This window comes from Vidua chalybeata, chromosome 4 (assembly GCF_026979565.1).
Source record: "Vidua chalybeata isolate OUT-0048 chromosome 4, bVidCha1 merged haplotype, whole genome shotgun sequence".
In the NCBI taxonomy this organism is placed as follows: Eukaryota; Metazoa; Chordata; class Aves; order Passeriformes; family Viduidae; genus Vidua; species Vidua chalybeata.
This window is the reverse complement of record NC_071533.1, coordinates 34,077,249-34,093,134: the sequence shown is the minus strand read 5'-3', so window position 1 is coordinate 34,093,134 and position 15,886 is coordinate 34,077,249. Positions and strand designations below refer to the sequence as shown.

At 41.7% G+C, this 15,886-nt stretch overlaps 1 protein-coding gene across 1 annotated transcript in view; it reads right to left on the bottom strand.

Moving 5' to 3' along the window:
* Positions 1-15,886, bottom strand: part of PDGFRA (platelet derived growth factor receptor alpha) — a 34,525-nt gene that overhangs the window by 13,741 nt on the left and 4,898 nt on the right. The window contains exons 2-12 of the mRNA XM_053940278.1: positions 13,343-13,403; positions 11,680-11,994; positions 8,631-8,894; positions 7,806-7,936; positions 6,296-6,467; positions 6,004-6,193; positions 5,353-5,468; positions 4,755-4,881; positions 4,065-4,258; positions 3,523-3,617; positions 3,281-3,413 (exon numbers count right to left, since the gene is read on the bottom strand). Of these exons, the coding sequence (XP_053796253.1) occupies positions 3,281-3,413; positions 3,523-3,617; positions 4,065-4,258; positions 4,755-4,881; positions 5,353-5,468; positions 6,004-6,193; positions 6,296-6,467; positions 7,806-7,936; positions 8,631-8,894; positions 11,680-11,994; positions 13,343-13,391 (1,786 nt within the window). The 5' untranslated portion in view covers positions 13,392-13,403. The remainder of the gene's footprint in view (positions 1-3,280; positions 3,414-3,522; positions 3,618-4,064; positions 4,259-4,754; positions 4,882-5,352; positions 5,469-6,003; positions 6,194-6,295; positions 6,468-7,805; positions 7,937-8,630; positions 8,895-11,679; positions 11,995-13,342; positions 13,404-15,886) is intronic.

The following is a 15,886-nucleotide window of genomic DNA, read 5'->3' as shown; positions in this document are numbered from 1 at the left end:
TTTCATAGCTTCTGCAATGAAAACCAAGTTCATCAAGGGAACACTGAGTGAACAAACCTGTATATGAGGTCCAGATGCCAGAATATAATCACATACCTGACAAGCTGTCACTTTGGTTTTATGTTACTTTTTAACTTTAAGCACAGAAAGAATAGGTAGTAACTTTTACTATGGAGATACACAGCATTTTGTCTTTGACATTCATTTGCAGTTTGAACTTATCACCTCTTACACTTCTGAAGGTGTTATCTGGCATGCAATGCCATATGTTCCTCTTATCCTCTAGCTACTGCCCCCACTTTTATTGTACACATGCTTTTGAAAGAAAATTTCTGACCAAACAATATCTACGTCATTAACAAGCACAAGAAATGGTTAAAGAATGCTTAGCTGAGTTAACACTGGTGAATCTCTCCAAGATTGTGACAGCATAGTTGGTCATGCACACAGAAGCTATGTGATTTCTTTTCAAGATTCCTGTGCTCCAAAGGTTATCCTTCCCAATCAGGATGTGAGAAAGCTTCACACTAAATTTTAGACTAATTCAAACAACCTGAGTTTGAAATTTGGCCCCAGAAACTTTTCAGACTGAAGGTCTGGGAGCCATATGGCAGGATGCAGCCCTTCAGAATGTGATGGCATTTGCTGATGCTCCTTGATCTTCTTGTCTTCACAAGCCAATTCTTCCCCAAAACCATATTGTCAGCTGAGCACAAGGCACACATCTCCCTCTCCATCACCTCCACTGGGCTGGGCTGCATGTGGAGACAGTGAGAGCACTTCCGGAATGGCAGGGAGCCATCACTGCTATTTCCCCTTTTCAACCTTCTCTGCAGATGTAGCCCAAGCCCCATGTCTTTTGCATTTGAAATCTGGAGCAAGGTGGGAGCTAACTGCCCAAGAACTGGAAGCATCTGTAATGCCATCATATTCTTTGTGAGTGCTTCATTGAAGCTCAAAATTAGAGTGCGAGTTTACTTTTCAGTATAAAGGCACTGCTGCAATCTGCTCGCTGAAGGAGCAGTGCTGCTTCACCTCCACAGAGGGACTGTGCAGACACAGCAGCAGCTCAAGATTCCTCAAACTAGTGGAGGAACAGCAGCTAATTCAGCCTCTGTACCCGTTCACAGAGCTTATCTGCTGGGCCTGCCAGAGAGGTGTTGCTTTTCTGCTCAGAGGACACAAGGGTGGCATGTGTGAATTTGTTCCAGATGCAGCCATCTCAGCTGGATGCTTCCTTTTCTAAAATTGGCCTGGGATAATCAACCCACCCCAAATGAAACCATAAGTCTCTTGGTCTATGTTAAAAGCCAAACAAGTGTCAAGCTTTATAATCTACATCCAGTTTCTAGACTCATGAAATTAGGTACCACATCTCTGAATGTTGTGTGACCTGAATCTTAACTTGCCTTTTTCAAATAGGCACAGGTCAGATTCTGTGTCAGACCAGCATTTCATTTTATTAAGGTCACCTGGACAAATAAGTGGCTTGCTGGGTGATGCTGGGTGCAAGTGATGAGAGCAATTCTGCTGTCTCTGTGTAGCCACCCTGGTATCCTGAGCAGCAGCACTCGGACCCCATGCCTCAAAAGGCACTGCTCTCAGCTCTGTCAGCCAGATGAGGAGGTCCAGGTCCTGTTGGGACCTTGTTAATTCTCAGCAGAGTCAGGAGAAGGCAGTGGTGTTCAAACAGCTCATGGCATTACTGCATTGTTCCTTCTGGTATGCATCTCCTGGACTTGCACTGGCTTGTGAGCCCTTTAAAGAGCAGTGCACTGCATATACTGTGGCTCAGTGACTGCAAAGGGACATTTGCAGTGTAACCCAAATTTATCAATTGAAGCTCCATCCAGCCAATGTTCAGAGCTGGCATTTAACACAGCACTGCACTCCAGGCACTACTGGATAGAAAAACCAAAAAAATGCCAGCTGGCTTACACAGCTAGGATGGGAAATACTCATCTGGCAGAGCCAAAATGGGTTTGTTACCTGCTTCAGACCCTCCTTGAACTAAAGGTGTAATTGCTTTGCTGTCATCTCCCACTTAGATAAGAGAAAATCCACACAAATCAGAATTGTCAGCCCCAGAAACAAAAGAGGGTCCCCTCTCATCAGCAAGAATTTAATATGACAAAGGGGCCGGTGGGTGAGCATATCAAGTGGAGCAGTTGTGCAATCCATATTGACAGAAGAATATGGAGCATTCGGTTTTAAACTGACTATTCTGAATACACTTGTAAACAAGAAGGCGTTGAAGCAGGCTGATGCTCATGAGTCTGAGGGAGACAAAGTCACAGTGGTGGTCTTTAACAACTCAGATCTGACAAATCCTATTTAGGCATATAATTAAAGTCTGGGTTGTAATAAAATAATTCAATAAAACATTCACCCTCCTCTAGTCTTCAATTAGCAACATGAATTTAATTAAAGGATATTGTTCCTGAACTGGAAATTTTTCTCTTGCTTCTTTCAAGAATTAACTCTTTCTCTGTGATGGTGAAGAACTACATCAGGGGAGTATGTTTCTTGAAATACATCAAACAAAAGACACATTTCATCATCTTCTCCTGTGTTTTGCAATACAATTTGGTTCACAGATATCTCCAAGAGAGGGAAGCCTTGTGTGTTTAAAGCACTATCTTGACAGAGCATTAAAATTTTCTATAGTCATTACACTTTCAATTGATATAAATGAGAGGTTGGGCCAGCCTTGAGGAAATAATTACGACTGAATTCTGTATGAATTATAATGAGGAATAGCAAAGGAAGAAAGCAGAAGGAGAAGGAAGAAAAAAGAAGGACAGTAGCCACAAAAATATGCAGTTACTCAGCACTGATATGTGCATGGCATGGATTAATAATTTTAAAAATATTTTTAATAAAACTACATAACTAGTTGCAGATTTTCTTGGTCTGTGCACATATGTATATAAATGTCTTGCAGACAAAAAATAATTATGTACTTCTTACGTGGATGCCTTAGCAGAAATGGGGGTTGAAAAGGGTGTTTAACACTGAGAGACTCCCCTAAGCCACATAGGGGTAGACACTGCGCACAGGAGAACTGGAACACAGGCACAGGAGACACTAACACAAGGACCTCAGGGCTGATGCCACTGTAGAAGAGGATCAGGAAGGAGAACTGATGAGAACAGACAGACAGAGACTCTGGACTTTGTGGCCATAACTTCCATTGCAGATCCTCCAGAGACCTCAGAATGGTCATTGAATGTCTTTCTCCCCAAAGAAGGGTGGGGCTAGTCCCTTACAGAAAACTTACCAAGCACTAACCCATCTCGAGGAAACTCCCATCTGGAGTCGTAAGGCAGTTGCATTGGGTCCACATAAATGTACTCGTGGCCGTCAGGGCTGATAGACTCAATGACTCTCCATCTAATCTCATACCTTGGCTTCTGCAGAGCACATTGAATGCAAAACCAAGCATTAGTCCTGGACCTGACTTTAGAGCAGATCAAAACCCAGCAGGGCTCAGCGCCCAAACCGAAATACTTCTCTACATACCTGTTTCCATATGATGACCAGGACAATCAGGGAAATTATCACAATCACTAACAGCACTAAGACAGCAGCAGCTACTGTTAGCTCTGATCTCAAGGCTGTGTAGTAAAAAGATAGACCATATTTTCCTCGTGAGCCGTGAGGAACATCACACACATAAGACACCCACCTCCCCCATCATTGCAGTTCCTGAAGAAATGGCAGGAGCAGCTCCTGAGGCTAGTGACTATAAAGTCTTTCCAAGCCCAGAGCTGCTTTGCCATCATGTTTCAAAACCTAATACAGATTGTCTAGAAGAATGTCCCATAGCCACTACTAATAAAATGATAAAATGAATTATGGAACCACATAATAAGCAAAAAGCAGATGCACCATAAAGACCTGTAAAATGCCTCATCCTCAGAAAGACCGAGGTGAAAAAAAAATCCACTTTAATTTATTACCTACAACAATTCATATTTTTATCCATTAGGACTGAACTGGGGTGAGTTAGAGCAGGGTCAAACAGGCTGTTGTAATTGCACAGAAAGACAAAGCAAACTCACTGGGGGCCACAAGCTTCAGTTCTCGAGTAACAGCACCGAGGTCATTCCTTGCCACACATCGCACAGCCAGGGTTTCCTCTACCTTCTGGAAGGTCACCTGGCTTTCCACCATATTTTTCTCATCCAGGTGGGCTTCCATATGTATATCAGAGATATTGTTAGTCAAAAGGGTCCATGAGGTGTCATTGTTGCACCTGCAGAGAAGAATAATGGGGGAAATGGGCGTTCGGTGTGAGTATGGATAAATAAGAGTGAACAAGAATTACCTTTCCCTGCAAATTTCTTCTGACAACAACACATTTAAGGGCCAGAGGGGTCTTTAGATTGCATCTCTGAAAAACCTGCACTTTTCTTCCTTCAAAATAAAAATAGTCCCTGAATGGAGGGACAGCCACTTCTCAAACTTCTTACTCAAACCTGGACTGTGAAATCCTTGGAGTTGGCTTACTGAACAGGGAGCTTTTATGAGAGAAAGCTGAACTGATGCATTGCTTTGTGTCCTATAGGATATAAAAAGAAGGGCGCTGACAACTTCTCTTGAAATATAAAAAATAGGCCTCTAAAAAGAAAGAAGAATTATCTGAAGTTTACTGGCTCTTGATGAGGAAAACATGGTACAGTAACTAATTATGTTAAGATAATTGAGGATACAGGTCATATTTCAGGTAAGAAAACACCTACTCCTCTTACTTTTTAATGTCCTTGCAAACCAGCCATTCCACATCAGGAAGTGGGGTCCCCTCTGCCAAGCATCTCACTGTCTGCCCTCCTGCAGAGCCATGGTGATCATCCACAAGGGCTGAGATCAGAGCTGGAACTGGGAAGGAGTCAGGAGTTTGTTAAAATATTTGTCAGTGCTTACAAAAAAAACAGCTTCAAATTTCAAAGCAGGACAGGTGTTGTTTGGCCAACATCTTAGCAAGAGCTACAGACACAGACTCAACCAGGAGGTGCTTATCTCTTGTAGCAGAGTGGATTCTAGGCCAGAGCAATGAGAAGGAAGAGCTGCAGTTGTGCCACGTCTTCATGTCATGTTAAATGAGCTATCATCCCACTGTCAGCTGGAATAACTTAGCTGGGCGGATGAAGTTTCTTTTTGGCTCAAGGCCAGTGCAGAAGTGAAAGCCAGGATCAGACTAGAAAAGCTCCAGAGACTAACACGCACTCCTCCGCTCAGCCTGGTTCGTGCCTTTCATGGAGCCATACTCCAGGCAATGCAGTGTGTAAGTGGATCAAGTCTTTGCTGTGTGCCATGAGTTCTGGTGGGCAAGGCTTTGGGGCTGCTTACCTTGTATTAGCAATGAGAAGGTGTATCTTTTAATCTCATCTTCATTTTCAGCAACCAAAGTATAGTATCCACTGTCTTCCTCCTTGGCCCGTATCAATTTTAAAATACTCTGAAACCTGCAGAAATGCAAGTTTTTGTTTGTATTTTTAAAGTAGGCATAAAAAAATTGTTTTGGGGCAACATGTAATCTGGGTATGTTGTGATTATAACATTGAGACATTTAGCATTTCTAGCATGCCTTTAACTAAGTCATTACTCAAGTGGTAAATAACTATCAACATACAATTGAGAAAGAAGTGGCCTTAGTTACTTTCTGCAGGGGCCTGACAAAGACCTGATTTTACTGGAAATAGCCAGAAACTATCGGTGTGGAGAAATGTTAAAGGGAGTGAAGAGGTTTCTTGCTCAGGAACCTTGAAGAGGTTGATGTTATGAAGGTAGTAAGAAGAAGTAAATTAGGCATTGCCCTTTAGAACAGAAAACAAATAACAGAGAACAAATAAACAAATAAACAGAAAACAAAAAACAAATAAATGCCACTGAGGAAGAAGCAACAAACTGAGGTGTAAAGAGTGAGCAGGAGTAGTGCCCAGTTTCCTGGGTGAGGAACTCAAGTCAGCACGGCAAAGTAAGGGTCAGAAAGTTTTTTACCTCGTTTCCTGGACTCTTCCTGAAGTAGTAACAATCTCTGTAAGATTTTCAATCAGAGTCACATTATCCTTCAACCAGTACATTTTTGGTGCTGGGTAAGCCTGCACATCAACAACAAAGTTTTTGACTTCATGCAGGTTGACAGCTTCCAGTGGGCTGAACTGAGGCTCCAGGTGAACAAAGCCTTTGTCTGTAAATAAAAAAGCCTTGTGTAAACAACACTATGCAGCCTTTTTCAAGAATGGTGTTTTCCAATGTGTTAATAATTTTAGACACTAAAATCAGACTATACCATGAACTGTAATGGCTACTTTCTTATTTTCCTTAACCTCCTTGGTTGCATGCCGAGCGGTGCATTCATAATCCCCTGTGTCTTTCACTGATGCCTCAGGAATGGTCAGGGTGTAAACCAGCTTCTGCGATGGCACTTTGATATCATCAAGTTTTATCAGACCTTTTTCTTTCTGTAGTTTGGAGAAGGAAAAGAAAACCTTGCTTAAGTAACTGAGTTGAAAGCACATCACTGAGGATCTTTGATATTCCTGAAGTGAGAGCAAACATCTAAATTCTGTATGGCAGAAGACTTGTTTACTCAGATAAGGATGCCTTTTTCAGCCACAGCAGAAAAGCTGTGTCTATAAAAATACACCCTTTTGGGGGTAGGCACAGAAGGTTGAGGTTGAGAGCTCATATTTTGTTCACAATAAACAAAATACCTTTGAAAATTTGGGTAAGCAACTTGACAGAGAAATTTACTCTTTATGCACTACCTTTTCCTCAGATATAAAAGCCACTTGAGTCCCCTTTGTTCAATATCCATGAAGTAAGATGAATTTTTATCCCTTTCACCAGACAAAAAATAACCAGTTAATGGATCCTATGTTCTGCCTACTCTCAAAACAAGAATAATTTATTGACAAGGAGAAAACTCCTGAGAGTAAAGGGATGGTGAAAATGACAGACCATGTTATCATGAGGGGCTGGTACAAAAATATGCTGGGGCTAGTTTTCAAAGGTGGCATATAGCAGAGACTATACTGATGTGTAAGATGGAAAACAAGACAAAACTTGCTCAAATAATTTTTCCTCTTGGGCTCTTAACTTACTTAAATAAAAGGTGGGATTTGGAGTAGCAACTAGGTACACTACAATTACATCATTCCTTCAGCAACCAGACTTTTTACATGGGATACTCTGCAGTTGCCTGGGACTGGCTCTAGCCAAGTTTCACTGAATAAAAGTTTTCACTGCAAAAGGATGTTAAACCAGTTTGAAAAATTTCAGGGTTCTACAAAAGTTTTAAGATTTTCTTACTAGCTGTTTCTCATTATTCAGTGACTGTAAGAATAATTTCAGTTTATATCTGCATAATGAAGAACACTTAAGATTATAGACTTGATTCTTCCTTGTTCTTTTTTATCCCCAAGAACCAGGATTTAAGAGATCTGCTTTAGAGGTCCAGACCTTAATCAGCAGAGCTCTACTCAGATGTCCAGCATACCTAGATCTTTCCATTCTCATATTTCTTTTTTTGCAGCAGCACAAGACCTGAGAAACAGCAATACTTCCTCAGCCATACCTCACCTTCTTCTCATGCTTTGCTTAGTTACTAACAGCAAATTTACCTTTTGGGACTGACTTTCTTTTATGGCAACCTAAAATTAAAAGAACTTACTTGGTTTTCTCTCCTCAGCAGTCCTCATTCAGATAAAAGAAGAATATTTTACAGCCTCACTTGCTTGCCTAATAAATAACTACAAACATTGTGGAGAAAAAAAAAAAAAAAAGAAAGAGATATTTACCACTTTCCCAGGATAATTCCACTGTAAATTAACCACCTCATTGTCAAAGACCACACAAGTAACTACGATGGTCTCGCCTGTTTTGTAGACCGTTTTAAGAGCTTCAATTTCAACAGGCAGCTGTGAAGTAGCTAAGAGAAGAGAGGGAGAGAGATCTCATTTAATTTTTAAAAGATTACAATTTTCACATGATGCAGTTTCAGAGGAAGATTTCCATTTCAATTCCTTTACTGAGGAATCACCTTGAAAATTCATTAAAATTACTGCTGATCTATACTAATATAAACAATTTGTATTTAAAGCATGAACTGCACAGGCAGTTCTATCCCACAAAGAAATGATCCACAAGTAAAATTTCAATTAGAGGTTCCTATCTCAAATCCCCCTGTAAAAAAGGCATTGGGTATAAAAGCAATTTCCCATTTTGCTAACCAGTGACTGTCTTTGAGAATTCCTTGATGGCCAGGAAAAATGTTTTCAAAATAATTAAATCATTATGTTTTACAGGCTACCCAGAATTCTACAATTCAAAGCCACTGGGAAACACCAGCCTTTTAAGTTGTGTTTCTGCAAATAGATTGAAAATACATGGACTACAAAAATTTTTCATCCAATAATTTTTGAGAGAAGATAAAGTTAAGGACACCTTATTCTCATCAAAATTGTAAGTAAACTTGCAACAAGTAACTGGCAGTACTGCCAGAGGAGCAAGGAGCTCATCATTGGAGAAGTATCTGAGATAATCCAGTGGTGCTGGTGCTTTTACAGTGTGAAGAAAGAACAGGAGCATTTTTTATTTTTTAAAAAATGAATAGAAATAAATACCTCTTATAATATAGATGAGGAACTCATCAGACTTGAACTCCATGCCTGTAACCATTGTTTTGCACGTGTATGAGCCTGCAGGAAATTTCCCTATGAAGCCTTGTTTGGTGTCATATAAAGCATGCACAGACTTGTCTAAATTGTTAACTAAAGTCACTTGAGCATCTGGGTCACTTGTCCGACAAGGGATAACTGCAGGATCACCTTCTTCTACTAGGATGAACTGGTCTTCTGGTATAGAAGGAACAAAAGGCATGTCTGGGTCTGTAAAAAAACAAGAAGTAATCTCACACTGTCTTGTTTGCAGCAAGTCCATGTCCAAGAATTGCATATCAGTGACCACTTATAGGTCATAAGCGAAACTTGCACAGTTCATCCTCCCAGTGTTTCAGATATTGTGGCTAAAGTTTGCTAATTTCATGTGGTATCTCATTTTAGCTGCTTGAATGAAATGTAGCTACTCACTTTAGCTACACGTAATGAAACATTTCTCTTAAGGACAAAACAGGAAAGGGCTTAGGTTCCTTTGTAACAATTCAGGATGCAAAATGAAAAAGACAAAAGATCCTCTCCCCAAAATGTTAAGTGTTGTTATTCACAACTCACATGATTTCAAGTTAGATGTTTTTCACCTTTTTTATTAGTAGCTGTCTCCTAACCAGTATATAAACAGGGGGTAAGATAAAAATAAAATAAAATAAAAAATTCTACTTTCCAAGTAGGGAAAAAAAAAAAAAAAAAGTAGAAGTCAGTCTCATGTTGTTTATGTTGAACACCACTAAAGCCACATTTCATCAAAAATAGTTCAAGGTACTTATCTTCATGTATTTCTAACATGTCCAACATTACAGTTATGAGACATAGTTAATTATGGTCACAGCATGTGGTTTTCAAAATACAGTATTCAACTAGGAAAAAAAGCAAACAAGGACCTGGTAGTTTTATTTCTTTTAAAGTCAACAAAATACATGCCAACTTTCCTATCCAGCCAATCCAAAGTCTGAGTTTAAAATATAATTGCATAACATTATGCTTAAAAAGCATAGCCCTCAAATCGTCTCCATTTGTCCATTCAGAATAAACAAATAATCCCTGCTAGCCTGAAGCTTCTGTGCAAAGCTTTATAATAAAATTTAATAGATAGCAATCCAAATCCCTCCAACAATAGACTTTCTGCTGCACTGGCAGGCTCTTTGTAGCAATATTCCAAACACAGCGCTCCATCTCAAAAATGCTGCCAACTCCATGTATTCATTTTCCCACTGTAATTTAAAACAGAAGCAAGATTCACCTAGTTTGGTTTTCTATGTGCTGTTAGTGAAAATAGGATATTGTGTGAAGTCCCAACGTAATCCTCCCTGGCTAAAGTGGGTTGCTGCCACCCATTGCCCTCTTAATTCATTGCAGGAAAAACAATTGTAAAGACAAAGTTTATAGTGGAAACAGAGACGTTCTCTATAATTTGAAGAAAAGGATATGCTTCTGCATTTATGACATCTTGATGGTTAGCAAGTGGAAAAAATTACAGGGTGTCTCTGCCCTGCAAATCTGGTAGGCTGATGTCTAGAGGCTTTTGAAAACCAAACCAAAAAGTCCTCTTGAAGAAATCTTCCAGCTCTTGCCTTTTTACTCCTCCACTGGGTGAGTTGAAAGACTGCTTAACATAAACAACATCCTCTGGTAATTTGGTTAGAGTTGCTTGGATATTGAGATATATGTGCCAAAGCTGCCATATCCAGTTCTGCTAAAACACCTTGCTTCAAGAACAAATGCAAACACTTTACATTTGTTGTGGCAAATGGAGAGAAAGTCTTGGAAGAATCACTGTCCTTGAATCACACACTGTCAACAGCAAAAACTTAATGCCAGAGCAAAATAGCCTTTAAAACAAGTCCTGTTATTGCCTCCTGGCTTTTTGCCCTTCCAGAATCTTCCTTGCCATTGCAGATATCACTCCTTCAGAACATGCTGCAGTTTTGCAGGATGATTTGCAATCTCTTCTCCTCTCTTTTGTTCCCTGTTCAATATGTTTACTGCAAATCCAGTGGCTTGATCTCTTCTGGCCCTGCAGTTGTGACCCTCACCCCCTGAAGCCCAGCCAATCCGAGGAAACATCCAGACAGGGCTTTACAAAAGCACTCAGTCGTGGCTCAGCCTTTCATGCCTATCTCAACTATGACAATAAAGATTCTCATCCCATAGAGATTGTGGAAAGCCTTTAAGCAGACTTCCAGTCAGAACAAGGGGATGGGAGGGCAAAGCTGGAAATAGGTACTTCCAAAAAGAAGTGATGCCATTTCTTCTGAGTCCAATAGTTTTCCACCACTAAAGAGAAATGCAACACAGGGCCTGGGAAGGCTGTGTTTGCCTTGAAAATTACAGGGCACTGCACAGTAGCACCCTGTGTTTAATCTTGTGTCAGACTGGCCAGCAAGAGTGCTTCTTTCCCCTCCTTCTGACAGTCACCTCCAAGACATCTCCATTGCTTTACACTTCCCAAGCCCTGTCCACACACGAGCTTTTTCCAGTTCTCAGTTAAAGCCTAATTCAGGTTAAGAACAGGATATGGCCTTCTTCACCTGGCAGCAGTTTTAGTATCATACACAGCATTGGTTTTGTCAGAACACATCCCAAGATATCCACCCAAGTGCCTCCTGAAAAGCCTGGAATTTCTGTTAATCTCCACCTGGGAGCCAGGCAAACCTGAAGGCTGGACATACTCCCACAGATGAGCTGACCTGGCCACCAAGGTCTGCTCTCCAGCCCCGTGGTGGTCAGAAAGCCTCAGCTCTAAAGTTCTGAGTTCATCACTCTTCTTGAGAACTCAAACTCTTATCAAAAAGTGAAAAGAAAGAAAAGAATAGAAAGAAAGAATAACATATCCATAGATTTACAGGGGCTGGTCTTGATTTACACATGATTTACACCTGGGGTTACTTCTCTCTTCCTCAGACAGTAAATTACCACCAGCAACATGCCTCTTCTGAACATCCATGGTTCCCCTCTCCCACCCAAAGCTCCAGGTACAGCTGTGGCATCCCCCACTTACCAGGCACATAGATGTAGATGTCCTTCCCTTCCACGTCCCCATCCTCCACTTGTGTGTGGTTATAATAGCAAACATACAAGCCCGTATGGGCAGCCGAGGCATTTCCTACTTCGAGCACTGTCACGAAGAGGCCACTGTTGTTCTCTTCGTGTCTAATGTCTATCCTATGGTTTCCCTCAGTCACTGGGTACTGCCAGCTCACTTCGCTGTCTCCAGAGCATTTGAGTGTGAAATTGGAGTACAGCTGTACCACCATTTCATTCCTACTGGGAACAATAGTTGGCAGAGGAAGCTGGCAAAATGTTAGGAATGGTCCTGCAAAAAGACACAAATAAATAGCATGTCAATACACAAAACAGCCTCAGCACAGGGATGTGAAAGGAAGGGTCCAGAGCAGCTTTCTTTTCCGACTATTTCAGACCTGCTGATGTCCCAGGAAATTTGCCCTTGTTAAAAGCCAAAGCTTTGCCTGAGGAATAGCAAATGGCTTTCCTTTGAAATGTTAAGTGTTTGCTTGCTGACCTCTGTTTGTCAAATCAAGAGGTGAAAGACAGACAGAGGTGAAGTTAGAGATAGCTTCCAATCCACACCACAGCTTTCCAGCCCCAAAGCTGTACACAGCTCTACTGCAGACCAGTGAATTCCACACCCTGGCTGCTGGGTCACAGGCATCTCACACCTTCTTTCAGCCATGATCAGGAAACCAGCAGTCCTGTCAGCCTTCAAGCAAGCTCACAGCTGAAATTTGGAAACCACTTCCCAAGGCTAAAACCTGCATTGTACATCTGACTTTGGTTTCTGCAAAGGGCCGGAGCAGGAGCTTGTACATCACATCTACCTCTATCCAAAATGTACAGAAGGCTTGTAGCCAAATAAAACTGCAATTCACTGAACTATGTGAATCATTCATCTGATGTTGTAGATGGAACTGCTTTTCAGATGCAATCTCCAGTTACAGGCACAGATTTGCAAGTCTAGGTAATTTGCAGGTGGGCTGGTGCAGGTCCAACTCTCAGAAGGAAAATTAGAGGATCCAAACCCTACAAAATGAGGAACTCACCAAGGAAACACATTTGTGGTTTCAGTCTACCAAATGACCTGTACAATAAACAAGCACCTAGGCCCACTGAGTGAAATTGGCACTCTGCAGTAAACCAGCACCAGCAATCCAGACTGTCTTTGAAAGCATTTTCCACTCCTGCCCAGCGTTACCTTGCTCTAGAGGCCTTTTCTATATTTGGCACCCCGTGGCAGAGCCTGCCCTGCCCTCCCATCCCCATTAGTCCAGCACCGCCGGGAGCGCGGTGCGGGTGGGAGGGCGCAGGGAGCCCGCCCAGGCAGCCTGGCCTGCCCGCTCTGCCGGACGATCCCCGGCGGGGCGGGCGTGGCACGGCGGGCAGCTCACTTTCCCTGCACACTCAGACACGTCGGTGGGAGGCTATAGCAGCACAGGAGAGCCAAAGTGGCCGCTACGGGCCAGTGGAAGTACTGCCTTCTCAGTAGGTCTTATCATAGCCTACCAGAGGGAAAAGCAGAAAAAACAGGTCTGTGACCAGCTGGCAACCATGTGGCATTTGTTATTGTGGGCAGAACGAAAGCAAGTTTAAATACGGACTTATGAAGAATTTGGAGTGGGGAAGCTTAGAAGATTGAGGAACTTTACCTGTGAGAAAACATCCCAGGATCAGGAGCATCTGTGGGTAAGTACCCATAGCTGCCAACAACTGAAACAGAAAGGAGAAGGCAAGAGAGAGACAGTTAATGGACTGACAACTGTATAAGACTTAGCAGAACCCCTCTTCTGCAGCGCCCAAGTGCTTCCCATCACTCCACACAGTGCCACCAAGATGAATGGCCCAGGGACCCCAATTCACAGCCACAGCCCAGTGAGACTCGTGCCACCTACTGCCACAAGGTGCGTGTGGCCACAGATTGATCACAGGCAGATGAGACACAACGACCCCTTCTGTCCACTGGCAGAGTGAGGAGCCAAGTCCTGGCGTAAGGAACCAAGTCCTGGTGCATCCCCTTTCCAACAGCCTGTGGCAGCTCTGCTCCCACTGTAGCCTCTGGGACTGAGCCCACAGAAACACCATTGCACTGAGGCAGCACCCTCACAAGCATCAATGAAGATGTAACATCTTCATGCAGTAAGTTCTGACCTTTCAGCTGCAAGCAGCTTTTATGGGAGAAAAAGTACATTTTAAAACCACTCTTATTACAAATAGTACAACCCTGAGTGATATTTTTGTTTTGCCATTGTACACATGTGTATATATAGCTTGCAGAATACAATGTAATACAATAGTGCTTATTGCTTATTTAGCAAGAATTCCCTTGATCGAGAGACACGCTATTTAAAACACATGCTGAAATTTTCTAATGAAATAAATCCATTACAGACTGTAGGCCAGCAGCGCCATTCATAGAGCATCTATTCTCCCCAACAGTGCAGAGAGTCAGAGATCACATGCAATTATTTCAGCTTTCAAGCATATAATCCTAAAGCATCTGTCTTATAGAGGCAAAAATAGCAATCAGCATCTATGTAATTTTTGTGCCATTTAATGACATTTCTACATAAAACCCTCAAGCAGCACGCTAGGTCATTTCTAAAGGAGAAGATCCTGCAATCCCTGCTCCCGTTGAAACCAACAGATGCTTTGTTGGTGACTTCTATAGCAACTGGATTTGGCCCAAATCCAGTATAGATTAAAAAAAAAAAAAAACAAAAAAAACACTGCACAGAAGAGCCCCTTATTTGAAACACTGACCAAGGAGTAAAATAAAGGATGATGTGCCAAGACAGGGACTATTTTTCAAAGATTCTGGAGAGTTTCTATTCATCCTCTGGTATTCAGTTCCTGATGCTGAGATATGAAAGCACGTAGGTGCGTCTAGTTATTACAGCTGTGGCAGTGCCATATGGGAACTAAATGCTTACAACATGCCAAGGAGTGTTTCTGATCTCGTCCTGCTTTTCTCCTGCAATGGGTGGAGCAGAGCCATTTTGCAGAGCAAAAAAATTTTATATTCAAACATAAAGGTCTCAGAAGAAGGATTAGAAGACTACTTGCCTCAAAAACATGTACAAACACCTTCAGAAATTCAGCTAACAATGTTCCAGCAGAGACAAGGCATCTTGCCTGCTTCTTCAATTAGCAATAATTGCCATGTGTTTATGTATCTGTCTCCCATCAATAACAGACTCTTGGATATCAAATAGTTCTCTCACTTTCAGCCTCTTTAAAATAAAAATGAGTATTTTTATCACATTTATACCCTCATTTTTTCTAATAAAGTAACCCTTTGTAACTCTTTAAAGATTTACCATGGCCTGCTTTATTGATCTGACACCTAATCTCCTAAGATCCACAAGACAGTGTTACCCCATTTCTGCCAAGTTCCCTCCCTTTTCTGACTGAAAAGACAACTCTCTTCCCCCTCTTGTGTTGTTTTGCCAGACTATTCAGTGCAAGTGATGCAGCAAAGGAGGACAAAAAATAAAGATAGTTCATCTCTTGCACACCAGAAACTCTGCTGAAGTGGACTTGTTGCAGAGCTGTAAGTGAGGACTGAAACCAAATGATGTAAATACAGGTGATGGCATTTCCAAAGTGCTACTTTGAACTTCCTGGCACTTGAAACTTGGTTGGGCTGGCACTGAAATCAGCGAGTGTCTCAATGTAGCACTACAGTTTAAAAACACAAGGACTTAACTAAATTTGCTTTCTCCATCTGGCTCTTCTTTCGCAACCCAGAGCTTTGATCTTTCCTCAATGACCCGTTAATCTCATCAAGACCCAGAGCAACACTTCTTCACTGTGAAAGACAGAATAATGTACTAAGGATTCACCATCACTCCTATTCAAAACCTATTTGAATCAATTACATCACGCATCTGACTTAATGCTGGTGCCATCACCAGCATATCCTCACACATCCATGCTGGACTCAAGGTTTAACACAGGCACCATTCACATTTATGGGCAAGAGATTTTATTCATTCCCACAACGTCAAACAGGTACACCTATCCTGGTTTTCTTTATTTACAATCACATACACCTTTGTATGCACCTTTTTAGCTCCTTTACCTTCCTTATGGCAGACTAGTTGTCTTTGTCTCCAGCTATGCAAATCTCAGCCCGGGATTAATACATCAGGTTCACTTCCTAACACTGGTCTATCAATCCATAACTTGGTGTA